The sequence below is a fragment of the Artibeus jamaicensis genome, unplaced genomic scaffold (genome assembly GCF_021234435.1).
Source record: "Artibeus jamaicensis isolate MK-2021 breed Jamaican fruit bat unplaced genomic scaffold, CSHL_Jam_final contig_525, whole genome shotgun sequence".
NCBI lineage: Eukaryota > Metazoa > Chordata > Mammalia > Chiroptera > Phyllostomidae > Artibeus > Artibeus jamaicensis.
The window spans coordinates 15391561-15419313 of record NW_026521874.1 but is presented as its reverse complement, the minus strand read 5'-3'; the positions used below and the strand labels follow the sequence as shown (position 1 = coordinate 15419313).

Sequence of the window (27753 nt, the reverse complement as noted above, 5' to 3'; positions counted from 1 at the left end):
TTCTAAGTAAAGTGCTACAATGGCAAGTTACGTAGTTACAACATGAAGCTCACAAAGGCTAGAATACTTACTACCTGGCCCTTTGCAAAAGAAATTTGCCAAATCCCTCCTCGGGCCTTGCGTGGGCCCATCCCCACCTCCTCGTCCACTGGCCTAGCTGGGGACATGGTGTATCAGCATCACATGAAAAAACTGACCCCTCAAACTCTGACTAGGCCGTCTCTGCCAGCATGACAAACTTTGCCATCCATTTATGCTTGAGCCAGAGGTTTAATTAAGATGATATACACAGGTAAAACATATCCAGTCTCAATGAGCAGAAGCCAGCCAAGAAATATACAAGAACTTTATTTTTAAAACTTTAAAACTAGCAACAATTAGAGGGGAATCTTCTTTAATTTGATCTTTTCTTCTACGTTTGAAAAGTATCTCATCTTTGTTAAAATTTCCTTGGCTTTTTCCAAATCATCTGAAATAAACAGAGACATTAGTGTGAGACTTCATCTCAAGCAAGAGTAAAGCTGTCTATCGACTAAAGCAGCCAGATTCAAGTTGAGTCCCAGCCTCTGGAGGGCTGATCAATTACTCAATATGTCTGACCAAGAGACACCTGGATTATTAAGGGGCAGGGGGGGTGGGGGGGGTGGCAGCATCTAAAAAAGACAAAAGCATGCTTACTTACTGGGATCATACTTTAAGTAAGAGAAGCCAATTCTCTTCAGGGCAGTTCCCAAATAATAAATGGTTGTTTCGAGAGCTTTCCTGTACCACACATGGTGATTTAACCCTGAGGAAGACGGGGAAGAACTGGGGAAGAACTGTCTCTGTATCTCAGTTCTGGGAATGAAGCCCTTAAACTGGTGGTTCTCGACTGAGGGTGATTTGTGTGTCTACTGGGAGACATTTGGCAGTGTCTGGAGACAGTGTCTCAACTGGGAAGGTGATACTGACACCTAGTGGAGAGAGTCTAGGGCACTTAGCTGCTAAACATCCCACAGCATAGTGGACAGCCCCTTCTGCCTGGCCAACATGTTGGTAGTGCCAAGGTTGAGAAAATCTGACTTAAGATGTATGTAAAACTAAATGGCATACTGTTATGTTCCTATATGGTTAAAACTATCCAGAAAAGCAAGGGAATGATTAACACAAAATTCAGGAGCATGGTTACAGTGGAAGGCGGATGCAATTGCACAGGGCCTACAGGGGACTGGAAGGCAATGGACATGTTCTATATTCATTTTATTATTATTTTTGTATTTACAAAAATTCTTTTGTGACAAAATACACGTAACATGAAATTTACCACTGTAACCATTTTTACCTGTAGTGTTCAGTGGCATTAAGTATGTTCCCATCGTTTTGCAGCCCACACCACCGTTTAGCCACAGAACTCTTCTCACCTTGTAAACCTGAAACACTGCCTGGGAAACGCCAACTCCTCCTCCCCACCCGTCACTCCGACACCCGGAAACCTCCGTTCCATTTCGTCTCTGTGAGTATGACTGCTCACGTCCGTGGAGCCACACGGTATTTATCTTTTCGAGACTAGTTTATTTTACTTAACATAGTATCTTTGAAGTTCATCCATGTTGTAGTATGTATTGGAACTTCCTGCCTTTTTTAGGGCTGAATGATGTTCCATTGTACATATACACACACACCATATTTTGTTTATCCACTCAACTATTGATAGATGGACACTTGGGATGCTTCCACCTGTTGGCCATTGTGAAAAATCCTATGAACACAGGTGTCAACCAAAATTGTTCTTGACCAAACTCTAGCCAGGTTCCCGAGCTCTTCTTAACTAGGCCTCGACCTTGACCTATACTAACAAACACTAACATAGCTTCTAATAGCTCAGGCCTGTATCCCTGGGATGATCCTAGCTTCTCTTAAAGTGCCTGCCTGAGTAAATTCAAGGCTGCCCCTAAATTTGCTATTTATTGCAGCCAATACCTGAAGACAGGGCCCCTATTTCCCAGGCTCCATGGGAGGGTAGGAGCCTAACTTCAGTAAGTGCCAGTTAGCAAACCTAGGTGGGTGTCACACGGACCAAGCCCCCCATTTCTGCTTTTGGAATTTCTCACTTCCCTGCCTGTAGGGAACCCCTGTGCTCTCACCCCCATTCCCTCATTGTCCTGCTAAAATGCCCAGTTACAAATTGAAGTTGAGTTTAGTTTACACTGGACTATTTTTTTAAAATATTTTATTTATTTTAGTTTTTAGAGAGGGGAAGGGAGAGAGAGAGGGAGAGAAACATCAGTGTGTGGTTGCCTCTTGCACACTCCCTACTGGGGACCTGGCCCACAACCCAGGCATGTGACCTAGACTGGGAATTGAACCAGCAACCCTTTGATTTGCAGGCTGGCACTCAACCACTGAGCCACACCAGCCAGGGCACACTGAACTCTTTTCCCTATTGCAACAGTTATTACTGATAAAAATCTGTACTTTGAACTTGAATTTCTGGCTTTGTTTATCTTTGACAATTATCGGGCACTGTGACTTGGATCTGGATTGAAAACACCATCAGGCTCTTGGTAGTAACAACCAGACCTTTCAACAAGCAGAGACCTTGGCCTAATCTTTAGTCTGATGCTCATTTGGGTATCTTGTGGTGAGTCCAACTTCAGTTCCCCAGGTAAACCTCTGTTGAAGGACAGTGAGGACAGATTTGGAGCTTAAGGATTCTGAGTATACTCTAAAGCTGGGTCAGAGTCCCAGGATGCTTTTGAAAGGTACCCGCTGGGCTAGAATTTTTCCTGGCTCCTTGTTTCCAGTGAGGACTGACTCCTGGGCTGGAAATGTTCTTCTTCCTGGCTCCCTGTAAGGCCTCTTTGTTCTCTCTGTTTGAGTCTGCTCCTCCATGGGAACTTCTCAGTCGACTGAAGCCTCCCTTGTCCAACTCCTGCTGGTAGTACGTCACCGTGGTGCTCTGTGCATTTCTTAGACAGTATGACTTTACCTAGGAAATCTTGGAAGTTCTGTGGCTTCTTTGAGAAACTGAAGATTTCCCCAAACTATCTCCTCCAAGACTTCTCCTTCCCGTCACTCCCACTCCTTCTTCCCCCTTTATCACCTTCCATCTTCCCTTCAGCTCCCTTGCATCCTTTGCTATGTCCGCTTTCAAGCCCCTACCTCCTCCACCGCTCTGTCCACCCTGCCAGACCTTCCCCTTCCCACTCCCACCCCTCAACTCCCTATAGTTCCTGGAACTTTGGACTACCTGTCGCTACTGGGGGCTCTCAAAGGGCTCGGGCACCCCAAAAGTAACTATCGGAAGCTAAATAAGAAAAAAAAACACAGACATTTAGTCCACAGCTTACATAAGATTGCATATCAAGACAAAAACAAAACAAAAAAAGTTTGAAGGTTTTTTTCCCAGAAATATTGGTGGAAAGCTTCAGCCCTTATATCGAGTAGGTAACTTTGAACTTCCTCCATTGCCAGAAACTCAATTCGGATAAATACACAAAACGGAGCAAAAACAAGAACCACTCTATATGTAAACTAATGAGTTTTATATTATTGTATTTATTTATGCCTGACTTATGGCTAAAACCTTAGAATGAAAACCGTATGATCTCTATTTGCCTTGGCCGGTCTGTTATGTTTACATATATAAATGATATTTTCCTACCTCCCGGTGGTATATTACCAAATTAATTTATAAAACTCCTTCAAGGACTTGTATCCTGCCCTGGCCAGTGTGGCTCCTCCGGTTGGAGCGTCGTCCCCTGACTGAAAGGTTGTGGGTTCAGTCCCAGGTTCGGGTGAGTATGGGGGGTAACTGATTGATGCTTCTCTCTCGTATTGATGTTTCTCTCCCTCCCTTCCTCACTCTCTAAAAGCAATGAAAGAGAATGTCCTTGGGTGAGGATAAAAAAAAAATAAAAAAAAGGATGAGTTGTATGCTAACTGGCTTAGAGCGAAATAAGATTTATATAAATGAAATCGTCCTAAAATATCCAGAAATATAGGAACTAATTCAAATGTTTTTCAATTTCACATAATTTAGATAAATCTTTGGTAAATAAGACTTAGTTTGATATTGTTGGTTTAATAAAATAGGTATGTCTTCAGAGTTGCCAACAGTAAATACAATGCAAACAAACGTTTTTATTCTACTTGGGTTTACTAGTCAAATCCACTAATATTATATTAGATAGTTAAGGTTATAGAAATGATAAAATTGATATTACTCAAATTAAATTATTTTGAAAAACTATTTCAATGATAATTGTAGGTTTTTAAAAAAGACTTTATTTATTTTTATAGACAGAGTAAAAGGGAGGGAGGAGAAGGAGAGAAACATCAATGTGTGGTTGCCTCTCATTAGTCCCCACAACTGGGGACCCAGGCTGCATCCCAGGCATGTGCCCTTACCAGTTACCATTCATACTGGTAACCCCTTGGTTTGCAAGCCTGTGCTCAATTCACTGAGCCACACCAGTAAGGGCAATAATTGTGTTTTATAATTAGTCACCTAAAAGTCTTTTCAAAAATCTTTTTGGCAATTTACAAACTTAGAGATATGTTAAGCTAAGTTAAATAATAGACATTCATTAAGTATCTAATGTCTAAATAAGATACAGTTTTATTAAGCATTAGTTTAAGTTTATATACTTTGGCTTCTTATTTTATATGGTCTAGAGAAGCCAAAGATATTTGGGTCTGTTAATAAACATGTTCTCACTACATTAAAAAATGTATTATAAAAAGCATATATCTCTAGAGATTGTGAGAGGGTATATTCACAAAATTTGCTAATCTGCTTATAGAATTCTGGTATATAATAGTTCTCAATTGTCTACTTCCCAGTTTTCTCTATAAAATAAGGATTACTAATAGTTAAATTTATAATCAATGTATAAAAACAAAACTACTACGAACAATAAGAGTGAAGGGAAACAGCTTTGTATACAAAGTATGGAAGAAAAGTAGGATGTGTTTTTATTCAAAAAGTATGCAAGGAAAGGAGAAATGTGTTTCTGTTAAGATAAAGAAGAAAGTGGTTTCTGTCCTAAAGTAGAATGTGAAAGAGCTGGATAAAACCTGAATGGGCATTAAAAAATGTATGTTTGTGGAAAAGGAAGTGTTTATGTTGTCAAAGCTGGCTAAGATTAAGTGGATTTATATATAAAGTGTACTCACATAGACCAGAGTTCCGTTTTCTCTCTGTTAAAACTACAAAGTTGCTTGGATTATTGGTCTGCTCTTAGTAAAAGACTTTAAGAGGCATTTCTTTAGTTTTTGGAAACTAAAACATGTATTCTGTGTCTTCTCAAAAAATTTCCTGTGCTTTATGTCGTCCTTATCATGGCCTTGATTACTGAAGAGAACCAAATCTTACTGTTCAAAGAGCTAAGGTTTCTCCCCCCTTCTTACCTCCTATATTTGTCTTTGAAATCTTTTATCGCCACTTTGGTTAAATAAGTAACTAGTATTGTTTCAAAATGAACTATGATCCTACTTAATTAAATTTTCAAACCTTTTGATATTTTTGACAACTTCCCAAATCAAATTCTAAATAAAGTCTTCTTGAACTTGAACTGAGTTTGAAGTTTCCAAGAGAGTCCCTGGAACACTTCAAAAGCTTTGTTCTCTCACCTTATAAAAAGAGAGACGTGAAACAAATTAGGTGTATTTGATATACTAAATTACGTGAGAAGCAGCATCAAAGAAAAGATACTTAACCTTCCCTAGGTGATAATTGTATGGGTAAAATGTTATTATTTCAGAAATTGTGTAATTTGTAGAATCTGTCTGTGCCATCACTATCCATAATATGTCTTGGTATAATGTGATCAGTCCAGTCATTATTTTAAAATGTGTATGTCACAGAAACAACCAAATTTCCTTGTCAGCTGTGTTATTTTTTTTAAAGGATTTTATTTATTTTTAGGGAGAGGGGAAGGGAGGGAGAAAGAGAGAGAGGGAAAGAAACATCAACGTGTGGTTGCCTCTCACATGCCCTGACTGGGGACCTGGCCTGCAACTCAGGCATGTGCCCTGACTGGGAACTGAACTAGCGACCCTTTGATTCACAGCCCGTGCTCAATCAATCCACTGAGCTATACCACCCAGGGCAGCTGTGTTATTTTTTGAATGAACTTTCATCACATCTTTAACTATGGTCACTTTAAATCTTTTCTTATCCATAGATAGATGTTTTACTCTAATGCTTTCCTAAAAGCTACTGTAACCAGCCACAGGCCAGACTACTTGTGTTTAACAAAAAGGGACTGTCTGGAAGACCCACGAAAAAGGACTGTGCCAGGTACCCTGGGGAACAGGCTTCTGATGGCATTTGCTGAATAACTTTGAAATCAAACCAGTAAACTAAGTCAGGATTTCTAAAAGCCAATGGGTTCATGAAACTGTTAACCCAAGACCAAACAGAATAAAATTAATTACATGGGACTGAATTAACTGATAAATTATAGTCACTTAAGAATGACTATATTTTTTAAAAAGATGCTATTTTAGAGAAAGGGGGAGGGAGAGAGAAAGGGAGAGAAATATCATCGTGAGAGGGAAATATCAATTGGCTGCCTCTTGTACATGCCCTCACCAGGGACCAAGCCTGCAACCTAGGCATGTGCCCTGACTGGGAATTGAACTGGCGACCTTTTACTTTGAGGGACAACACCCAACCAATGGACTCACACTGTTCCGGATGACTATAATTTTTTAATATATTTTTTGTTTGAAATATTGCTGGCTCTTAAATGCCCTATTTTCCAGATATAAAAAAAAATCTCATTCCATTTTCTCTTAAGCTACCTCCTTTTCTCCCTGCCCAATCCCTCAAAAAATTGGAAACTATTATTGACTATTTATTTTCATAGCAATATAGTTATTTGTATAGGTTTCATAAGAATCTGTCCTGTTTGGAATAGAATTATAAAGGTTTTGACTGGGATGCCACATTTGAAAGTGAAGAATAAAATTGGACATGGCCAGACAGTTTTAAGGAGCTAAGGCTGACTCTTTGCATCCAGTGCTTACAAAACCCTCTTGAAAAAACTGGCCTGGTATCTGGCTTAGAGAGGTCTCAGCCTTACAGTGGGTAAGTAAGGTAACTTCCTGGTAACAGGAAGGTAACAGGATATTTCAGGGACTTTGAAAAGAGAGGAATTCATCCACTGAAGGTGATGCCTGAAAGAAGATGCTTGGCTTGACTTCCTAGCCCTGAGAGGCTTTTAAAGACCAACCTGAGATTCCCTATAAAAAGTTCCATAAAGAAAACTTAAACAGGCCTGTATGGTCAATTACCATTCTTGCTGGAGTTACATAAATAATCAATGCAAACTTAATGAAAACTAAAACTATTTTTTAAACAAAAATAATTTTACTTTATCTTTGATTACAAAGGGGGGTGACTGTGGAGGGAAATTTTATGTTTCAGTGGAAAAGTATGACACACTCTTGTGGACTTGTTCATTATCTTCAAAGTTTTATTTACCTGTAAACTGAACTGGATCTTGCCATCTTACACATTTTGCCAGTCCTTACTAAATCCTCAATTCTTCTAGTTTCCTTCGATATCTGGCCACAGCTCTACAAACTGATCTTTCCAACTTTTCACCCTCCCTCCTAACTTGGTGTCACTAAGGACTAAGACCTGACTGCCTAGATCCTTTTTGGGACTTAGGTCCTCTTGTAGTTGCTCCTTTCCTCCAGAATCTGAGAAAGTCCCACGAACTGAAGCCTGGTAACTTAGAGCTACTGGTACATGGGCCACTCAGAACTCCTGCATGTTCCATGCTCTGCTCTGGGAAGTAACCACGACTGTGGCAATGATATCTTTGCCATTGCTACACTCAAACTATCAACCAGGAAATCCATCGGATTGCCGCTGCCACCCTCATGTCACCATCTAAAAATGCTTAAGAGTTCAGTGTTTTCTCAAGTGGCTTCATGCTTGACTCAGAACATGGGTTTATATTCTGCTGCAACTAGTTATCTTTGTTTTTCTTTTTGTTTCTATAGAGATGCTCATTAAATGCTTGATTGCTCACATTATTCAACAAATGTCCTCTAAATATCATCTCCACAGATGCTTCAGCTAGTCCTTAACAAACAAAAGGCAATCAGATGAGAAATTGATTTATATTGTCCAGAGGAAAGAATATCTATTCTTGCTGTCACTTTCTGACTGTTTGTTCCAGCCAACATGTGCAGACAGGGCACCTGTCTCCCAGGCTCTGTGGGAGGGTAGAAGCCTAATTTTCTAAGTTCTAGTTAGCAAATCCAGATCTATTTCATGTGAACCAACTCCCCCCCCTTCCCGCTTTTTGGAATTTTCCACTTCCCTGACTCTGCTTAGCCCCTGTGCACCCCTTCCCTATTTCCTCATCCTCTCTTCAAAGTGCCTAGTCACATGACAACAACAAAAAATTAAAACAAAAAACGACTGTAAAAATAAAAAATAAAATAAAATGCCCAGTCACAAATCAAAGTTTAGTTCATGCTGGACTCTTCCCTATTGCAATAATTATTACCGATTCGAATCTTTCTGCTTTAACTAGTATCTGTTTGCCTTTGACAGTGCACAGATATCTTTTTGAGTCCCTGCTGTCAACTCTTTATGTATAAACCCAAAGGTGGAACTGCCGAATTGTATGGCAATTCTATTTTCAACTTTTTAGGGAATGCCATATTGTTTTCCTTAGTGGCCGCACTAATTTACATTCCCAACAACTGTGCACAAAGGTTCCAACGTCTCCACATCCTTGCCAAGACACTTTATTTTCTACATTTCTGAAAAAAATTTACAGTAGCCATCCTAATGTGTATGAGGTGGTATTTCACTGTGGCTTTGATTTTTATTTCCTTCATGGTTAGTAATGGTCAGAACATTTTGAAGTGCTGATTTATATATCTTATTTGCACATTCTATTTCTTAAGCTGGGTGGTGAGGACGTAGGTGTTGTTCTGTTATTATCTTTTAAATTGTAATTACACATTCTTTTTCAAAATTGTATTTTATATCTAAACAATAAATAAAAGTATACAAAGGCACAACAGGAGCTGAGGGTGGGCCCTGGTGGAACACAATCTGACCATCTTAGCCTTTGCACTGGGTGATATGGGTTTCCGGCAGACACGTGGGGTTCCTGTCTTTTCTGCTGTTAATCTTTATTTCTCATCAGCTTTTTAGAGACCCTCCCTGTGCCTGCTTTTCAGAATCAACCCCTATAGTCTTTGCAAAGTAGGCAGCACACATGTAAGCCTATCCCCATGGCCTTAGCTGACTGTACTGGATTGGACACTGGCTAAAGCTGGGCCCAATCAAATTCCCTCTCCCAGAAATCTAGGGCACTATAGTCAGATGGTGAAAGGCTGTCTGACTATTCTTATAAGGTAATAGACCGAGGAGGACTAAAGAGTTATCCATTGGGAGAGGCCACTTTAGGGCACTATATACCAATAAAGAAGCACATAGAAGTGGTTTTTAGAGAGGAGAGGATGGAATGAAGTACAAGGGACAATGAGTCAAGGGCCAGTCTTGGTTCCAGGCTGCTTTTTGGTTCCCAGCTTCTGTCCCAGAAAAGCTCTTATCACACTGTACTATAACCATTGCCAGGACTTTCTCTCTAGATTCTGGGAGGTGGCCCTGATTCCTTACAATAATTTCCCTTTATCTGGGCTACCCTGAGTGGCTTTCTGCTTCTTGCATTAAAATGAACCCTATGCTAAAGGACTATTATCTCTCAGTTAATTAAGGGGTGATGCCCATTAAGAATGGATTGAAAGGTTTTTCTTGCTTAAAAACAGGTAGCAGTGAACACAGTCTCTTCAATCTGAGAGCCAGGACAGTGGGGACAAGGATGAACATTCCACATTTGTAACTTGGGCAGTGCCCTGCTATGGGCCTCTGCTGGGCTTTGCAGAAAACGGGGTGTGCAAGCCTCATCAAACGGCGAATGTGCAGCTTTGCCCTCAGAACCTACCTGTGTTGGTTTCAGCCCACATCCCTCATCCCATTTTTTCCTACTTGTTAAAGGGGAATGAAAGGACTTTCTCTCATCTAATCTTTCACTGGCACATGATGACTTTTGGTACACAGCTTCTATTTCCGGCAAGACTGGGAATCTGAAGGCAAAAATGTTCACTCTTCTGTATTTAACACATCCCTATGTAACTATCATAGGATGAGTACATAATAGCTATTTGCTGAATGGATATTTGTATAGCAGTGCTTATAATTCTTTCTATATTTGAGAATGTCAAGAAATGAAGACAAGCCCTGGCTTGTGTGGCTCAGTGGATTGAGCGCAGGCCTGTGAACCAAAGCATCACTGGTTTAATTCCCAGTCAGGGTACATGCCTGGCTTGTAGGCCAGGTCCTGAGTAGGGGTGTGCTAGAGGCAACTATACACTGATGTTTCACTCCCTCTCTTTCTCTCTCCCTTCCCCATCTCTCAAAAAATATAATCTTTAAAAAAAATTAAAAAGAAAAAGAAATGAAGACAGTACCTTGTTCAAAAGCTCTGCTCACACTGTCAATCAATTCTTTCTGTTTCGCTGAAAGAGAAAAACCATTATCTTAATTTTTCCATTTAAATAGACTCGTGATATATTAAAAAAGGCTGCATTCCAAAGAGGGAGGGATGTTACAGCTCTAATCTCCAGACAAAATTGGTTTCAGTATACCCAAGAAAAAGATACTCCCTGAATCACTACGATGACCAATATGTACTCTTTATATTCATTTTTCACTTAATGGGAAAACACTCATAATAATAAAATGCTTTTGGTGGTATTTTATCTTTTACCTCTGACAATACATTCAATCTCTTTCATGGCAGCTTCACTCTGAGCCTCTGCAAGCTTTTCATTGATATCCATTATTTCCATGAGGAATTGCCTGTCCATTTCATAATCTGTTCCTTCAGGAATCTCTACTCCATGGAGCTTCAGCTATTGGGGAACAAAGCAGGGGAAATAAGTTGTGTTCAAGAAACTGTGGTCAACATCATAAATCCTACTCACCTTTCCAAACAGGATACTACTCAGGGAAAACGTGAACTATCCTAATAATGAAAGTGTGAGGGCAGTGTGCTGGAGACTCAGACTGAGAAAGGAATGCTTAGACGGGATCTCTTTCTGCTACTTAGAAATGTGTGACCCCAAGGGAGCCATTCCTTCACTTGTGAGTTTGAACTAGGTATTTGTAAAGATTCTATTAAATCCTAAAATTCTAAGGTACTCATTTCTACCTTCCGCCCAAACCCCCCAAATTACTTTCCTTAAAGCCATCTCCATACAACATTGAAATGTATAGAAAATGGTTTTAAAAAATGCAATTAGGCAAGTAAGATTTACAGACAATATTCAGAGAAAAATATACTTATGTAGTATCTTTTGGTCCCTGAATTGGCTCAGGGCTCAAGTACTTCTCTGCTGAATACAGGGGGGCAGCAGGGGTGTCCAACCCCCAGCCCACGGGCTGCATGCTGCTCAGGATGGCTATGAATGCAGCCCAACACAAAATTGTAAATTTAGTTAAAACAGTATGAAATTGTTTGTGATTATGTGTCGCAATGTATTTAATGTGTGGCCCAGGGATGCCAAAAGGTTGGACACCCTGCCTTAGTGCAATGGACACCAGGTAGTCACTCATAGAAGGGTTGGGAAATCACCTTACAAGGTATAGTCCCCTACTCAGGGGGGCCAGAAGGGTCTTGTAGGCATCATTCACCAGGGTTGAATGCTTCTCTGAGAAGTCCTTTTCAGTCTGTAGTGGAGAAGAAGACAGTCTTATTACCATCCAAAGCAGCCATCTTACATTAACAAACTGTTTCATAAAATACTGATTGGCAGGGGCCTAAGGAAGTGGCCAAAATGGAACTGGTGTGGGATGAGCTGTATTTATCTTCCATGGATGGGTTCTAATTCTACAGGGCAGGTCCAGGGCCCAGCTGGCTGCCACAGGGTGGAGCTGGCTGTCCAGCTCTGTCCTGGAGAATCAAATAACTTCAAAACCACAGCCACCCACTCAGAACGCACACATGTTTGGGTATGATTAAGGATGGCCAATGGACTGACTACCTGAGATCTCTGGCTGAAGAAATCTGGGTGGATAAGACGCTGCAGTTGTTGGTACCTACGCTGGAGCTTTGCAGTATCAACTCTGAAGGATCGGTTGCTGGAAGGAAATTGGGAGATAAAATTCATGCATCAAATATTTCTAGATTTGTATACTATGGGCCTGGTTCCTGTTCCCATGGGGGAATATGCAATAAACATGCAGACAGGGATAATTCCCAAAATTGGTAGGTGCTTTGAAGAAAATCAGAATAGGGTCAGAGAGACTGGGAGATGCTGTGGACAAAGAGATGGCATTTGAGCTGCGACCTGAATGATAATGAAGATAATGACAGGAGAGTCATCTACACAGAGGAAACACGCTACTTTGGCACCCCTGAGAACCTTAAAAGAGTTTTGTTACCGCAGTCCATCATAATTGCTCAATGGCTGGTGGGGGCAGATCCCAGAGATTAGGGGAAGGGGCATTACCAAGTCCCACTACCAAATTTTTCCAAGGCCACGGCGTCCCTTCATCTGTCACCCAAGGTGTTTTCATCCAATCCCTTTCCGATTTCCATTCCCAGAGCCTGCCCTATCTAATCAGTTTCTCTCTCTCCAAATTTCACCACCTCTTCAAGCTCCTCAACCTTTGAAGGAACAGGAAAAACACTCATTTCTCAGATACTCTCCCTCCAATTCTTACATTTCCCTTAGACTCTGCCCACCATGTTGAGTTTTCCGTGTTTTTACTGCCTTATTTTGGATAATACTTCGGTACTCCCTTCTTTAAAAGTTTTAACCCAGCTTTCATTGTTCTAAGCTCATCCTTTCTCTAATAGGGCTCTTCGAGTAACCCTTCCCTCAAGCCGTGCCCCTCAAGTCTCCCTCTCTGTAGCCTCTGGCACTCGATTTTCTCTAACTTTATTCTCTGCAACTCCAGTCCTCCCTCCACTCTAGTCTCCATCCCTTACGGGTCGCTATTCAATTTTCTCTTTCCCAGGTCATACTCCATCTTCCCTTCTCCTAAACCCCTTCCTCTACCCTTGGTAGAGGGTTCCGCCCACCTATCTACTAGTCCCACCTTCTTCCCCAGATCTGATCCGCCCTTCCCTCGCACGACAGCTCCTCACGTCTCTCTTGACCTGCGTCTTTCCCAAAACCGCCTCCCGTACCAGTCCATAAGGCTGAAGTGGTCTCTAGTGGGGTCAGGTGGCTGCAGCGCCCGGCACTGTGGGCAGAAGAACCCGTTCCCACGAATGAGGTTCCCTGGGCCGCCGCAGTTCCAACACTGGGGGGAGTTGTTTCCTTTCAGTGACGCAGCATTGCAGCTTAGTGGTTTCCTTCTGAGGACCCCTGTCAGCCAAACCCCTGCCACCCGGGGCAAGGCCCCGATCCTCCCACCCAACATCTGGCAGTCGGCCTTTTTCGCCGTAGTCGATCGGGCTGGGTAAACCGAGAGACAGCCGCCGAACCAGATTAGTGCTGTTGATTGGCTGGAACGCTGAGGGGGCGGGACCACTCGGGGGAAACTTGGATTGTGAGTCCCGCTCTACGTTTTAAACTACAACTCCCAGCTACGCTTGGACAGCCCTTGCTCCTCATTGGTCCAGCCGCAGCAGCGGAAGGGTGTTTTGATTGGTTGAGAGTGAAGTTTGTATTTGTTTAGCGCCACGCCGCGAGCTGCAGGTACTGAGAGTGTGTGGTTCCAGGTGGGCTCACGCGGTGAGTTTTAAGGGGGAAACTTTTCTTGGGTGTTTGGGAGTTCGAATCCCGACCTGAGCGTTTTAATGTGAGCTGAATCGCCCGACCTTCCGCTTTGTCTTCCTTTTTGAGCCCCGCGGCGGGGGAGGTGGTGAGATTGGAGAGGAGTGTGTGGGCGACTCTCTTCCTTCTTTGTAGATGAACTTCCAGGTGAAGTTCATTTCCCCCGTTACTTACAAGGAGAAGCTGGCCCAGACGTGCAGCAAAAGAAGCAGCAAAGTTGTACTCTTCAAAATCAGAGCGAAGTTGCTTTGTGGAGAGTTCTATAAATGTCAGCAAATATTACCGTACTTTAGGTTCAATCTCGAACATACCTATCGAGAGCCTTCTGCTACGCGCTGCAGGGGCAGGATACACACTGACCTGTGTAGAATTCCCTTCAAGCGTCCACAAGTAAGTGTGTGTAATGGGGTGGCGAGGAGAGGGTGGGAAGGCACCAGTCCTCCTTGGCTTCTTTAGTTTGGAAAAAAAAAAAAATGTGTTGCACTTGTAAAGTGCTGTTGGATGCTATGGGACTGGAATTCGGTGGGAGGATTAGTATATTGATACTGATATTGATATATCTTGATAATTCCCAATTATCAAGCGTTGGTGGGGGAGGAGCTTCCGTGCATCATTTTTCATTTAACCCTCAGTATCTACTTTTATCAGATAAGGTTCCAAGAGGTTGCGATCTACCTAAAGGTCATGCAAAGATCTGACTCAGGCGTCTGACTGCAGACCTATTTGCCTCTAACCACTCCTGGCTGAGGTACTCGTGGCTGAGGCTAGTGTGGTCCCCACCTGCTTGACCCTTATTTATCATAAGGGATGATAGCGACCTCTTGACACACTGTCTTTTGCCAGTTTTCAGGGTGAAGTCTCTCTCAAAAAATTGCAGAAGAACACGGCCTGGCTGAGGTAGTATCAATGCAGCTGGAGTAGCAGACTCAGCTCTGGCATCACCTTCCTCCTTTGCTTTAAGGAAAACTCATCAGGACTTTAGTATTTGGAAAGCTGTGTAAATGCAGTCAGTGTGAGTACTGCTTACTATGTTCTCTGGGAGTAGTCTGAATTTGGGAATTTGGAGAGAAAGTAGCTTTTAAAGAGGGTCAGATTAGGGACTTAAAGTTAGGGGTTTGAAAGTTACTTTGACTTTACTGTAGGTTGTTATCAGAGTTTAACTGTCTATCGGTTAATTCTAAAGCAAGGGTGGGAACCTCTGTTAGGGTCTTCTGTGGCTCAAAGATTGGCTCCTGCAAGATTCCGAAGGGCTGGCAGGCCTTTTTGGATGCTGAAAAGATGCTCCTCTAGTTACTTAGCATCATAAAAGACTAGGTAGAGTTGTTTATAGCACTCTTTGTGTTCTGTCTGACTCTTTAAGTGGCCCTGCACTTAGCCGTTAAGGAATCTCTAATCAGCCAACAGAATTTGGTCCTTACCTTCCGGAGCTGTTTTGGGGGAGGAGGAGCACCGTTGGCCTTTTATGTAAATGCCCCCACCCCCGCAGTGGTGCAACAAGTAACTGAGGTTTCTCTTTGCCTATCTGCCACCCCATAGCCACCAGACCCTTCTCCTTTCTCTTTCCAAACAAATGTGACATTTAAGAGTAGTGTTGGTTGTGTTAATGAATACATTTTAGGTTTTATTTCTAATTTTTAGAGACTGGATGAATGCAAACTAAATCTTTCCCCCCCTCCTCAACTCCATTTCATTACTTTTTAAAATTATAGCCTTTGAATAATTTTTTTTTTTTTTTGCTTCTTTCCCCTGCGGTTTGTGGCTATCAGACCAAAAAAACAAAACAAAACAAAAATCCCTGATCTAGAGAAAGTGATCACATGAAAAACTCAGCCCAAAACTATAGGTCTAGACTGTTAGAATTTTAATTTTTGCAGAGCATGCTTGTCCTGGATTTTTTTTTGCCCATTACAACATGCTCATCTTTTATTCCCGTACTCTTAAGTCTTCTTCCTCGAAGCTCACCTTATTGTTGGCTACTTACTTTTTGAGGTCGTGATGTCTCAGGAGCCAGACGTGGAGTACCAGCAGTCCCAGGGCAGCGGCGCCTGCTCCCAGTCACCAGGTGTTTTCCCACAGTCCCAAGGCCCCTCCTCACAGACACCAGGCGGCTCCTCACAGTCCCAGGGCACATCCTCTACCAGCTCCTCAACCAGCACAGTGCCAACGTCCAGCCAGTCATCTCACTCCAGCTCAGGGACACTGAGCTCCCTGGACACAGTGTCCACTCAGGAACTGTATTCTATTCCTGAGGACCAAGAACCGGAGGAGCCTGCCCCTGCCCCTTGGGCTCGATTATGGGCCCTTCAGGATGGATTCTCCAATCTCGGTAAGACCCTTTGTTATATCGGGTGATATTAGTATGGCGTTCAGAAAAACAAGTACAGATATTTGTTGCATTAGAAAGCTCAAGACGCTGCCAGTCGTAGGGCCCGTACAAGTTGACCCAGGACTACAAGCACCTGTGCTAAGACCTGACCCTGTGCCATATACCACAGTTGAAGTGTTGAAGAACTGCAGACTCTTGTCTACAGAGGCTGTATCATTTTACATTCCCACCAGGGATGTATGAGAGTTCCAGGTGCTTTGCATCTTCAATACTTGTTATTTTCCTTTTGGAAAAAAAATTATAGCAATCTTCATGGGTGTGAAGTGGTTGCCTATGTGATTTTTGATAGATCTTGCCAAATTATCCTCCCTAGATGCTGTAAAGTTATATTCCAAGTGGCAGTTTATGAGAGTAGCTGCTGCTTCATAATTCTCATGACCATAGTATAATATGGGCCTTTGGATTTTTGTTAATCTGATCATTGGAACATGGAATCTTAATGTATTTTTGGTTTTTAAAATCTCTTGTATTGAGCCTTGGCTGATGTGGCTCAGTCGATTGAGTTCCAGCCTGTGAATCAAAGGGTCACCGGTTCAACGCCCAGTCAGGGTACATGCCTGGGTTGCTGGCCAGGTTCCTAGTAAGGGGAGTGTGGTAGGCAGCCACAAATGGAGGTTTCTCTCCCTCTCTTTTTCCCTCCCTTCTCTCTAAAAATAAGTAAATAAATAAATTTTTACAAAGTCTTGTATTGCGTTGGCTTGACCACCTTGTCATATGTTTAAGACATTTGTGCTTCTGTCTCTTATAACTTGTTTCTATATGCCTTTCACACTTTTAATCCTCACCTAAGGACACACTCATTGATTTCAAGAGAGTGGGAGGGAGGGAGAGAGATAGAGAGGGAGAGAAACATTGACGTGAGAGAGAAACATTGGTACCCTTTCACACACACCCCAACCGTGACTGCGCCCCGAGGGGCCGTTCCCTGACCCGGACCAAACTGCAACCTAGGCATGTGCCCTGACTGGGAATTGAACCCGTGATGACAGTCCAACCAACTGAGCGACACCTACCAGTACCTCATCATTTTCTACTGGATTGCTTGTCTTTTTCTTATTGATTTGTAGCAACTTATATACATTAGGGAAATCAGTTCTTTGTGATGTGAATTGCTAATATGTTCTCTAGTCTTTCCAGGAATGTTTACATGCCTAACATATGCATTGTCCTAGGTGCTGCAGCTGTACTTTGAAACAAGAGACTCAAGGCTGCCCTCCTGATGTTATGTTCTAACAGGGGGATGCTGGGAGACGATATACAAATAATCAAGATAATTTCCTCTTGTGGTCTATACTTAGAGGGAAGTGAAACAGGCTCTTGTTAACAATAACAGATGTGTGGTGAGGCGGGAGTCTCCTTATGCTGAGTGGGACGGGATCATTGGAGTCCAGACACAAAGGCAAAGTGGCCATGGAAAGAAGTCACTGGGAATAAAGTATGCAAAGGCCATCACATGGCTCGTGGGGCCTGGCATAGGTGGGGCTGTGAAAGGAGTCCAGGGGGGCTGGCGGGTTGAGCCAAGTGGATGGGGGGCACAAGGTGAGGCCAGGAAGGGCCAGGTCCTGGGCATCTAGCCGCATTGAGAAGGAGTGCAGATACGCTGCGTTTGATAGGAGGCCTCCGGAGGGGACCGAGTAGAAAATTATTATATCGTAAGTATTTTTCCAGATGATTAAATCTGGAGGACTTTTAATGACTGCTTGTTATTTCATGGTTATGTATGAACCATAATTTATTAAACTCAGTGTTGGAAAATGTTTGTTTCTTCTCCTCATTTTTAATCTTCGAACATGTTGATAAATCTATCATTTTGATTGCCTTCTTAGGCTATTTTCCTACTAGTAAATGTTATGAACAATTTTGAAAGGTGTTTGATACATGACATTCAACAGCTCTCTGGTGTGTGCTTTGGTGTTGCAGAGTGCGTTAATGACAACTACTGGTTTGGGAGGGATAGAACCTGCGAGTACTGCTTTGATGAGCCGCTGCTGAAAAGAACAGATAAATATCGGACTTACAGCAAGAAGCACTTTCGGATTTTCAGGGTAGGTGACAAATAACCACATATTTGGAAGAGCTGGTAATCTAGTCATCACTCTTTGATATCTTCTCACGATAACTACCCTCTGTTAAAACTTTGAAATCAAATCTTCTCTATTTTAGGAAATGGGTCCTAAAAACTCTTACATCGCATATATAGAAGATCACAGTGGGAATGGAACCTTTGTAAATAGAGAACTTGTAGGGAAAGGAAGACGCCTTCCTTTGAGTAACAATTCTGAAATTGCGCTTTCAGTGTCGAACAATAAAGGTAACTCATTATTTTATGGTTGTTGGATTCTTTTTCCTCCAGTAAAAAGGAAAATCGAGCCCTGACCAGTGTGGCTCAGTTCATTGGACCTCATACCACAGAGCTAAGGGTTGCTGATTCTATTCCCAGTCAGGGCACATCCCTGGGTTGTGGGTTTGGTCCCCAGTGGGGGTGCGGATGAGAGGCAGCTGATCAGTGCTTCTCATGTTGATGTTTCTCTCTTTCTGCCTTCCTTCCCCTTTCTGTATTTAAACTAAAAAAAAGGAAAATTGACATTGTGTTCTTTGTAGACTACCGAGGGAGGACCCTCTCAAAAAATCGGAATTACCTTTTGGAGGGCAGACCCCTTGTAATATGGGCTTCCCCCATTAGGTGAGTGTTCGAGGAACCCATCTGTGTTAGCGTGCCCGCTGGCGTTGTGGTGAGAGGCTGCGTTTGGCTTCATTGGATTTTTTTTTGAAGACTCAACACATTTGCCCATTTCATGCTGGGTGATTTACGAGCACACCTTCCCACACCACACTGAGTGTTCAGCAGTTTTTGACCCAAAACAACATGACTCACATCCCCCTTCCCCCATTCACCCAATTTCACCCTGAACAACTTTTTATTGTTTCCCTGGATGAAAAAAGTCCTCAAAGGGAAACATCGTGCCAGTGTGGAAGAGGCAAAACAAAAAAAGGCAGAAACACTAAAAGACATTAAAATTGATGAATTCAAAAACCGGTTTGAGCAGTGGGAAAAAAGTCTCTGTAGGTGCCTTGGATCAAATGGAGAGTACTTTGAAGGTGACTGAAGTTTAAGAAATAATATACAATTTTTGAAAAATATTTTATTATTTTTAGAGAGAGTGGAAGGGAGGGAGAAGAGAGGGAGACAAACATCAATGTGCAAGAGTCACATTGATTAGTATCCTCTCGCACACCCTCTACTGGGGACCTGGCCTGCAACCCAGGCATGCGCCTTGACTGGGAATCGAACTGGTGACCTTTCGCTTTGCAGGATGATGCCCAACCAACTGAGCCACACAGGTCAGGGCAAGTAGGGTGTTTTCTTGGCAGTTGTTTTCTTTTCCTGAAATAGAGCATAAATAATGAAGAAATAAGGGGGAATTTTTGGGAAAGTGCTATTTATTTAACTTTACAAGTAGATTTGATATGGTCTGCACAATAAATACTGATCTATAAAGGTGTAAATGGCTAAAAGAAGATAATTCTAGTGTAATAATCTACAGCTTAATTTTTACTGGGATGTTTTTTGCCTTGAACAGGTTTATTTATCTGAGGCTGAAAGTTACTGCTTTTAGGTTGTGGTCTTTTGTAATCTGCACAGGTATTCTATATTAATGCAATTGATTAATATTCTGAGGTCCTGAAATAAGACTTGTATTTATGTGTGGATTTTATGCACTATAGTGACAATGATGCTGTGTATTGCCATTGAAGCATGACTTTTGTCACAGTTTTCTATAGCTTCTATGATATGTTTTAGCCTAGCTAAATAATTTCTTTATCTTTAGGTATTAAATGTAATTAAAACAATTGTCTTATATTTCATATATTAACTACAGTTTAGGACTACTCATCTTTTCTTTATCTAATGAATTAATGAGACCTATTTCTGCCATTTTCCCCTTAGTTTTTGTATTTTTCGATCTGACTGTAGATGATCAATCAGTTTATCCCAAGGAATTAAGAGATAAATATATCATGTCAAAAACTCTTGGAAGGTAAGTTTTTTTGTCTTGTGGAAATTGTACTCAATTTTTTTCCTAAACATTTGTTGTTGCTTAGTTTTTAGTTCCTGGTTATGTAACATTCATTATCTAGTCATAATATATTTGTAGGTCACTGATTTGTTATAGATGTGTTATTGATTTATTTAATGTGATCACTTGAAATGAATAGTTTTTCCTTATAAATTTGATCTGTCATAATTTTTTTAAAGAAGTTTCAGTGAGATACTATTCACATACCATATAGTTCAAACTTTTAAAGGACAATTCGGTGATTTTTAACCTTCCGAAAAGAAATGTGTACTGCATTTTTGCCCCACTCAGAACTTGTGACATTTTGGGAAGTGAAATGAAAGTGACCATTGAACAGGGCAAAACATTTGGTCTGAGGACCCTGAAGAGCTTTTTTAATCATGTGTCTTAAGTCTATTGGTATATACTGTATTTGAAATTAAAATGGAGATGTTAATATTTATTCATTAAAAGTAAACTCACTTATGTTAAGATAAATAAGATTAGTGAAAAATAATTATTTTCAAAAAGATTGAGGAAAAGGGCATCATGTCAGATTTTGCAAATCTTTTTGCTATCTAGCTTACTAGAAAATAGCTAGATTGTGATATTTGTTTCTTTTTTAAAATTATATTTTATTGATTATGCTATTACGGTTGTCCTGATTTTTCCCCCTTTGTCTTTGTCCACACCAACACAGCACATCCCCACTCCCTCAGGGAATCCATGTGTCATCGTTCATGTCTGTGGCTCAGGGCTATGAGTTCTTTGGCTACTCCATTTCCTGTACTGTGCTTTATGTCCCCACGGCTATTCTGTACCTACCTATTTGTACCCCTTCATCCCCTCACCTCTTGACACATTCGCCCAAAGCCTCCCTACTATCTGGCAACCATCAGAATGCCCTCTGTGTCCATGATTCTTTCTCTGTTCTTATTTACTTAGTTTTTTAGATTCAATTGTTGTTAAATAATGTATTTTTTGCCATTTTATAATTCGTAGTTTTGATTTTTTTCTTAATTAAGTCCCTTTAACATTTCATATAATAATGGGTTGGTGGTGGTGAACTACTTTAGTTTTTTTTTGTCTGGGAAGCTCTTTATCTGGCCTTCGAGTCTAAATAATAATAGCTTTGCTGGGTAGAGCAATCTTGGTTCTGGGTCCTTGCTTTTCATAACTTTGAGCATTTCTTGCCAATCTCTTCTAATATGCAAAACTTCTTTTGAGAAATCAGCTGACAGTCTTATGAAAATTCCCTTGTAGGTAACTAACTTCTTTTCTCTTGCTGCTTTTAAGATTCTCTCTTTATCTTTAACCTTTGGCATTTTCATTGTGATGTGTCTTGGAGTGGGCCTCTTTGCATCCATCTTGTTTGGACTCTCTGTGCTTCCTGGATTTGCATGTCTATTTCCTTCATCAAATGAGGGAAGTTTTCTTTCATCATTTTTTCAAGTAGATTTTCAATTTCTTGATCTTTCTCTTCTGGCACCCCTATAACGCGAATGTTGGACCTTTGAAGTTTGTCCCAGAGACTGCTTATACTAGCCTCAGTTTTTTGGATTTTTTTCTTTTGTTCTGATTGGTTGTTTTTTGCTACAGTATATTTACATTGTTGATTCTCAGCTTCATCCACTCTACGGTTGTGTCCTTGTAAATTGTTACTTATTTCAATTAGTGTATTCCTCATTTCTGACTGAATCTTTTTTATGCTGTTGAGGTCCTCACTGAGTTTCTTGAGCATCCTTATAACCAGTGTTTTGAACTCCGCATCTGATAGATTGCTTATCTCCATTTTGTTTAGTTCTGTTTTTGGAGTTTTGATCTGTTTTTTCATTTCAGCCATGTTTCTCTGTCTCCTCATTTTGGCAGCCTCCCTGTGTTTGTTTTTAAGTGTTAGGTAGAGCTGCTTTGACTCCGTGTCTTGGTAGTGTGGCCTAATGTAGTAGGTGTCCTGTAGGGTCCAATGGCACAGCCTCCCTTATCACCCAGTCTGGGTATTTGAGGTGTGCTCTTTGTGTGGGCTGAGTACACCATCCTCTTGTTGTTGAGCCTTGGTTGCTATTGGCAGATCAGTGGGAGGGGTTTACCCAGGCCAGTCAGCTGCAAGGATTGGCTGTGACCAGTGACCACCAACCTCTGCCATCCGTGGAGGATCAGCTGAGCAGGGGCAGAGAGGTATTGCTCCCATATGTTTTGTAGCTGTCCACTGGGGGGCACCGGCCCTGGGGTTTCCTGGATGGTGCAGGCCATGGTCAGCCCCCACCTGTGTTTTGCTGGGCTTAGAGATTCCCAGGCAAAGCCAAGCTGTTAAGCTAGGCCGGCTGCTGCCAGTGCTGTGTCTGGAGTTCACTGAGGCCAACTGTTGTTCTTTGAGGAGATTTAGGAAGTTGTGAAGCAGGAGCCAAGATCAGCCATTCATTTGGAAAAGCAGCCCTTGGGTGGCCCATAAATTGGGTGGGGCCAAGTCTCTGGGGATCTCCAAGGTGGGTCAAACAGTGTTAGCCAGGTTGATGGAGTCTTAGATATGGCACCAGCTGCTGGTTCTAGTTGAGGGTGGGGAAGTTTAGAAAAGGGGCAATGGTCTCTGCTCACCTTGATGCCAGAGACTTCAGTTCTTCCCTTTATGCCACTGGTGCCTTTCAAACTGCTACCCTAGTGCTGGAGCCCCGAGGGAGTGAGCCCGAGTAGATACGTCCTTATGTGTGTTCTTTAAGAGGAACTGTTTGGGTCTACAGCAGCTTCTTCCACGGACTCAATCCCTGCTGGTTTTTGCAGCCAGGAGTTGTGGGGACTTATCTTCCTGGCACTAGAACCCTGGGCCTGGGGGCCTGGTGTGGGTCTGGGTGTCCCTGGTCCCAAGATATCCCTCCCAGATTTTTATCCACCACATTGTGGGACCAGCCCGGTCAGCATCTGTGCCCCTCCTACCAGACTGGATGGATGTGCTTTCTTTAATTCCGTAGTTGTCAGACTTCCATTCAACTCAGTTTCTGTTGGTTCTGAGTGAAATTGTTCTGTAGTTTAGTTGTAATTTTGACGCGATTGTGCAAAGAGGCGAGCCGTGTCTGCTTCTACTGCCGATATTTACTTCTTTATTCGGTCTGTTTTGACATCATGTGCCATGCAGCCTTTGGAAAACTACATATAGTTAGTAGAGAATGAAAATGAAAAAGGCACATAATGGTCTTAGTATTATTCTGAAAATAATTTTGACTTTGTAGACACCTAGAAAGAGTCTTGGGGGTCTTTTAGGGGTTCCCTGATCATACTTTGAGAACCGTTTTTTCAGGGAAGGGATTCAGGATACCTTTACCACATTCTACAATGTCCTTCATCCTCCCATTCCTTCCCCACCCCAAAGACCTTTCTAATCTGTTGATATTTTTAGTAACATGAAAATAGAAAATAATGGAAGGAAATAATCATCTGTATTCCTGCCACACAGAATCAAGTGCTGTGTACTCTTTATGACCATCTATAAGAGATATTTTAGTTTATGGGCAATAAACTCAGTAACTCATTGTGTTTCCTTATTTGCGTTGGCTGCTTGGAAGCTCGTAGCCAAATTTGTGCCTGCCTTTAAGAAATAATATGGGACTCTTATTTTTTTCTATGGGAAGATTCAACACACATCTTCTAACTTGTAGCGGGTGACAGAAACTTAAATGAGTCAGTTAAGAAATTTATTTGCTCTCGTAACTAGGAAATACAGGGGCACAACTGACTTCAGGCATGGCTGGACTGGGAGGCCTTTGATCTTTATTTCCCTCTTGAATTCTTATGCTCAGTTTGGCTTTGTCTGTGGCTGGATCTGAAGGCTCCCACCGTGTTGTCATGGCTCTGGCTCTGTCTCTTGATTCAGCTATAATTCGTTGCCTGAGTATAGAATTGCTGTCTCTGTGCAGCAGGAAAAATAACTTCCAGGAGTTCAACATTCATGTTTTGTTTTGTTTTGTTTTTGCTTCTAGAAACCATAGCGGAGAGAATTGTTTTTCTCCCAACATCAGCGTTTGATTCCAGGGACAACCCTGATTAACTTAATTTTATGTGTCTACTTCACATTGTTCTGGTAGTGAGTGTTGTACTATTACAGGCAGTGCCCTGGACGCAGGGAAGACTTCTCCAGCAAAAGGTGACTGTTACCAGCAGAAGGGAAATTGGACAATGGTTTGAGCATTTTAAATGATAATAGTTACCTGGACCATTCTCACGTAGGGACAGCTCTGCGTGACCTTTGATTTGACCGTGGCTACTTAAATGTGGCACCAAACCCACAAGCAACACCAGAAAAAAAAATAGGTGTATTAGACTCCATCAAATTTAAAAATTTTTGTGCATCAGAAGACATTGGTGGGAAAGCGAAACAACTCACAGAGGAGAGAAAATATTTACAAATCCTATATCATAAAGATTTTGTATCCAGAATAGAGAATTCTTACAACTCAAAACAAAAAGAGAACCCAACTAAACAATGGGCCAAGGATTTAAATAGACATTTCTCCAATGAAGATAGACAAATGAGCAAAAACCCTGTGAAAAAATGTTTAGCATCATTAGTCATTAGGGAAATGTATCACCATAGCAAGATACCACTTCACACCCATTAGGATGGCCGTAATAAAGAAATGGAAAATAATAAGTGTGAGGATGTGAAATTGGAGTCCCCATCACTGCTGGTGGGCATGTAAAATGGGGCAGCCACTGGGGGAAATAATTTGGTGGTTTCTCAAAATGTTATACATAGAACGTTGCGGCTCTTTTCACAATAGCCAAAAGGTGGAAACAGCCCAAATGTCCATCAACAATTGAATGGATAAATGAGGGTGATATATCCATACAGTGCAATGTTACTTAGTTATAACAAGGAATGAAATACCAATACACCACATGCTACAACATGGAATGAATCTTGAACACATGCTAGGCGAAAGAAGTCATACACCAAAAAGCTACAATATCGTTTGATTTTACTTTAATAAGATATTTGGAACAAGCAGATTGCCAGGAGCTGAGGGCAGGGTGGAATGAGAGGGAGTGAATACTTAGTGGATATAGGTTTCCATTTGGGCTGATAAAATTGTTCTGGAACTGGATAGGGGTGGAGGTTATAGAACACTATAGATGTTCTTAGGGCTACTGAATTGTACACTTTAAAATGGTTACAGTGCTTTGTTATTGTACATAACATAATTTGTTATTGTACATAACATAATTTTATGTTATGTACAATACAGTACACAATAAAAAAGAGGTCTTGGCCAATGCTTCATGCCACTCAAACCCATAACACTTATAATGGTCTGCTTCAAGCAGGTAATGAATGACTGGTATTCAAGTAGGCACGACTTTGGGCTGACCATGCTTTGGAGAACAGCACCGAAATGGGACTAAGTAGGTACCTGGTGGCATCCTAGGTTTGCGTTCCTCCTCTATTATAATATCCTAATCCATTGTAAATCTGAGAGCTCACTGCAAGCGGGTTAATTGTGTAAAACTTTTGGTTTCCTAGGTATTATAAGTTTATTTAGGGTGTAGTTCATGGCATCAACTGCTTACGCACTTCCTTCGAAGGCAGAAAATAAGACAGAAGTGCGGCAATGAGAGTAATTAATTTGCAGAGATTGTTTGCTGTAACTTGTTTCAGGCACTTATTTTTGACTAGGGCTTTGTTTTGTTGGATGTTTCTCTGACGTCTGGGATAAGGCACTTCTCCTTGTCCTGAGTGTCGTTATGAGAAGGTGACCATCTGGCGTGCCAGTAGAACCAGTTTGTATCAGCTCGAAACCTGGAGTTGGGAGCTGACCTGGTGTTGATGGATTGTCCACATTCACTTACGCCCTTGCCATGTTACGTCGGGGAGGTTTCACCATGTTTCTAAACAGGAACAATGGAAGGATTGTGTATGGACTACTTTTGTGCACTTGTGTGTGTGTGTGATCCTTGCATGGGAGCCATGCTAATTTCCATATTGTTGCAATTTTTTAGCATATGTGCTGCGAAGCAAGCACTGGACCACCTTTAACTTGCAGTAGTTGAAGCGAACTCAGGAGTGATGGGTCTCGTGATTAAAAGCATTCTGACAGTCTCTTTCCATGTTTTTCCCTGTAGTGGGGCCTGTGGTGAGGTGAAACTAGCTTTTGAGAGGAAAACATGTAAGAAAGTCGCCATAAAGATCATCAGCAAAAGGAAGTTTGCTGTTGGCTCCGAGAAAGAGGCAGTAAGTACATGTTTTTGGCTGCTCAGCTGTTCTTAACATTTCTTAATTTCCAAGAATCATTTTGGAGTGGTTATTTTCAGTGTTGGGATGAATTTACTGCTCAGGTGTGTGAATTTGTATCAAAGAACATTGAATGTTTTTGAGTGCATTCAAGTAATCTAGAAACTTGTAAATAATTTGGTTCCGAAAAATATTTGGTTGCACTTAATAATGTGCTAGTAGGAAGTTGGGTTTTTTGTATTCTATGTTGTCATAGGACTGTTTTTACAATAAATGAAAGGAAATTGGGGGGGGACCCCCAGCCATATATATATCGCCACCACTGTAAACCACAGCTGTTTTCAGTTTTCTTTTTCCTTTCTAGTCTTTGTTCATATGAGTTTGTTTTTAGATGGTCAAAATCGCGTTGTATATACAGTTTTGTAGTCTGCTTTTCCATACGAACGTTAATGCATAAATTTTTCCTTAATATGTCCTTTTTGATGGTCAAGTTTCTATTTCATCAACTATATCATAGTTTGCTCAACCATTTCTCTGGCTGATCAGTTAGATAATTTCTGATTCTTTGCTCTTCCCAGTAATGTGGCGATGGATATCTGAGTGTTTATAGATTTTTTTTTTTAAGATTTTATTTATTTATTTTTAGAGGGGAAGGGAAGGAGATAGGGAAAGAAATTTCAATGTATGGTTGCCTCTCGTGTGTCCCTTGCTGGGAACTGGCCTGCAACCCAGGCATGTGCCCTGACTGGGAATCGAACCATGATACTCTGGTTCGCAGGCCTGCGCTCAATCCACTGAGCTACACCAGCCAGGGTTGTTTATAGATTTTTTAAAATCTTAATTAAATTACTTTACTAGTCCCTTTATATACTAGCCCTTCCTTTGATTACATTTTATGTAATACGTTCTTACTGCGTGAATGAAATGTCCAAGTGTATTGGTCTTTTAACAGATGACTCAACACAGTGATGTAAAATGTGACCCGTAATCATGTTTTCCTTTGTGGCCAGCTGTTTCTGGCTATTATACTTTCACATTCCTTAAAGATGAATTTTTTTTTCCCCTAAGACAATGCCATTCTCACACGGCAAGAGGAATTTCCTTTCTGTGTTCACTGTTATAGATCTTTTCCCCTGCGATTCTGGATTTTGTTTCCCATTTGCTGGAGAAAGATTCCTAATGACTTGCAGCAATATTTGAGTTCTTAATTTCATCTTTCAAATCGTTTTGAACTCTTCTAGACCTCTCTATCATCAGAGCACACCCTGACTTAGTAATGAGTTTAA

The 27753-nt window shown here is 41.4% G+C and overlaps 2 protein-coding genes across 10 annotated transcripts in view; one reads left to right on the top strand and one right to left on the bottom strand.

Annotated features, from left to right (window-relative positions):
- Positions 1-342: 342 nt before the first annotated feature.
- On the bottom strand, positions 343-13521 carry HSCB (HscB mitochondrial iron-sulfur cluster cochaperone). 5 transcript variants are annotated; one of them, XM_037153329.2, is made up of 6 exons: positions 13215-13521; positions 12064-12160; positions 11660-11749; positions 10788-10932; positions 10489-10536; positions 343-469 (listed from the first exon to the last, which is right to left on the bottom strand). In XM_037153329.2, the coding sequence occupies exons 1-6, from the start codon at positions 13448-13450 to the stop codon at positions 378-380; spliced, it is 708 nt and encodes a 235-aa protein (XP_037009224.1). In that variant the 5' UTR covers positions 13451-13521; the 3' UTR covers positions 343-377. The 5 variants fall into 5 exon arrangements, with proteins under 5 accessions (XP_037009224.1, XP_053525910.1, XP_053525909.1 ...); XM_053669935.1 differs by lacking the exon at positions 343-469 and adding an exon at positions 507-787; XM_053669934.1 differs by lacking the exon at positions 343-469 and adding an exon at positions 3223-3847.
- Positions 13522-13692: 171 nt separating this feature from the next.
- The window catches only part of CHEK2 (checkpoint kinase 2), a 30501-nt gene continuing 16440 nt past the window's right edge, over positions 13693-27753 (top strand). Inside the window, exons 1-8 of one of the 5 annotated variants that reach the window (XM_037153326.2) lie at positions 13693-13764; positions 14100-14196; positions 14650-14818; positions 15796-16132; positions 18113-18237; positions 18356-18503; positions 20142-20232; positions 26359-26467. In XM_037153326.2, the coding sequence (XP_037009221.1) occupies positions 15802-16132; positions 18113-18237; positions 18356-18503; positions 20142-20232; positions 26359-26467 (804 nt within the window). In that variant the 5' untranslated portion in view covers positions 13693-13764; positions 14100-14196; positions 14650-14818; positions 15796-15801. Of the gene's footprint in view, positions 14197-14649; positions 16133-18112; positions 18238-18355; positions 18504-20141; positions 20233-26358; positions 26468-27753 lie in introns of all 5 variants that reach the window. The other 4 variants (XM_037153325.2, XM_037153324.2, XM_037153323.2 and 1 more) reach the window with 4 other exon arrangements.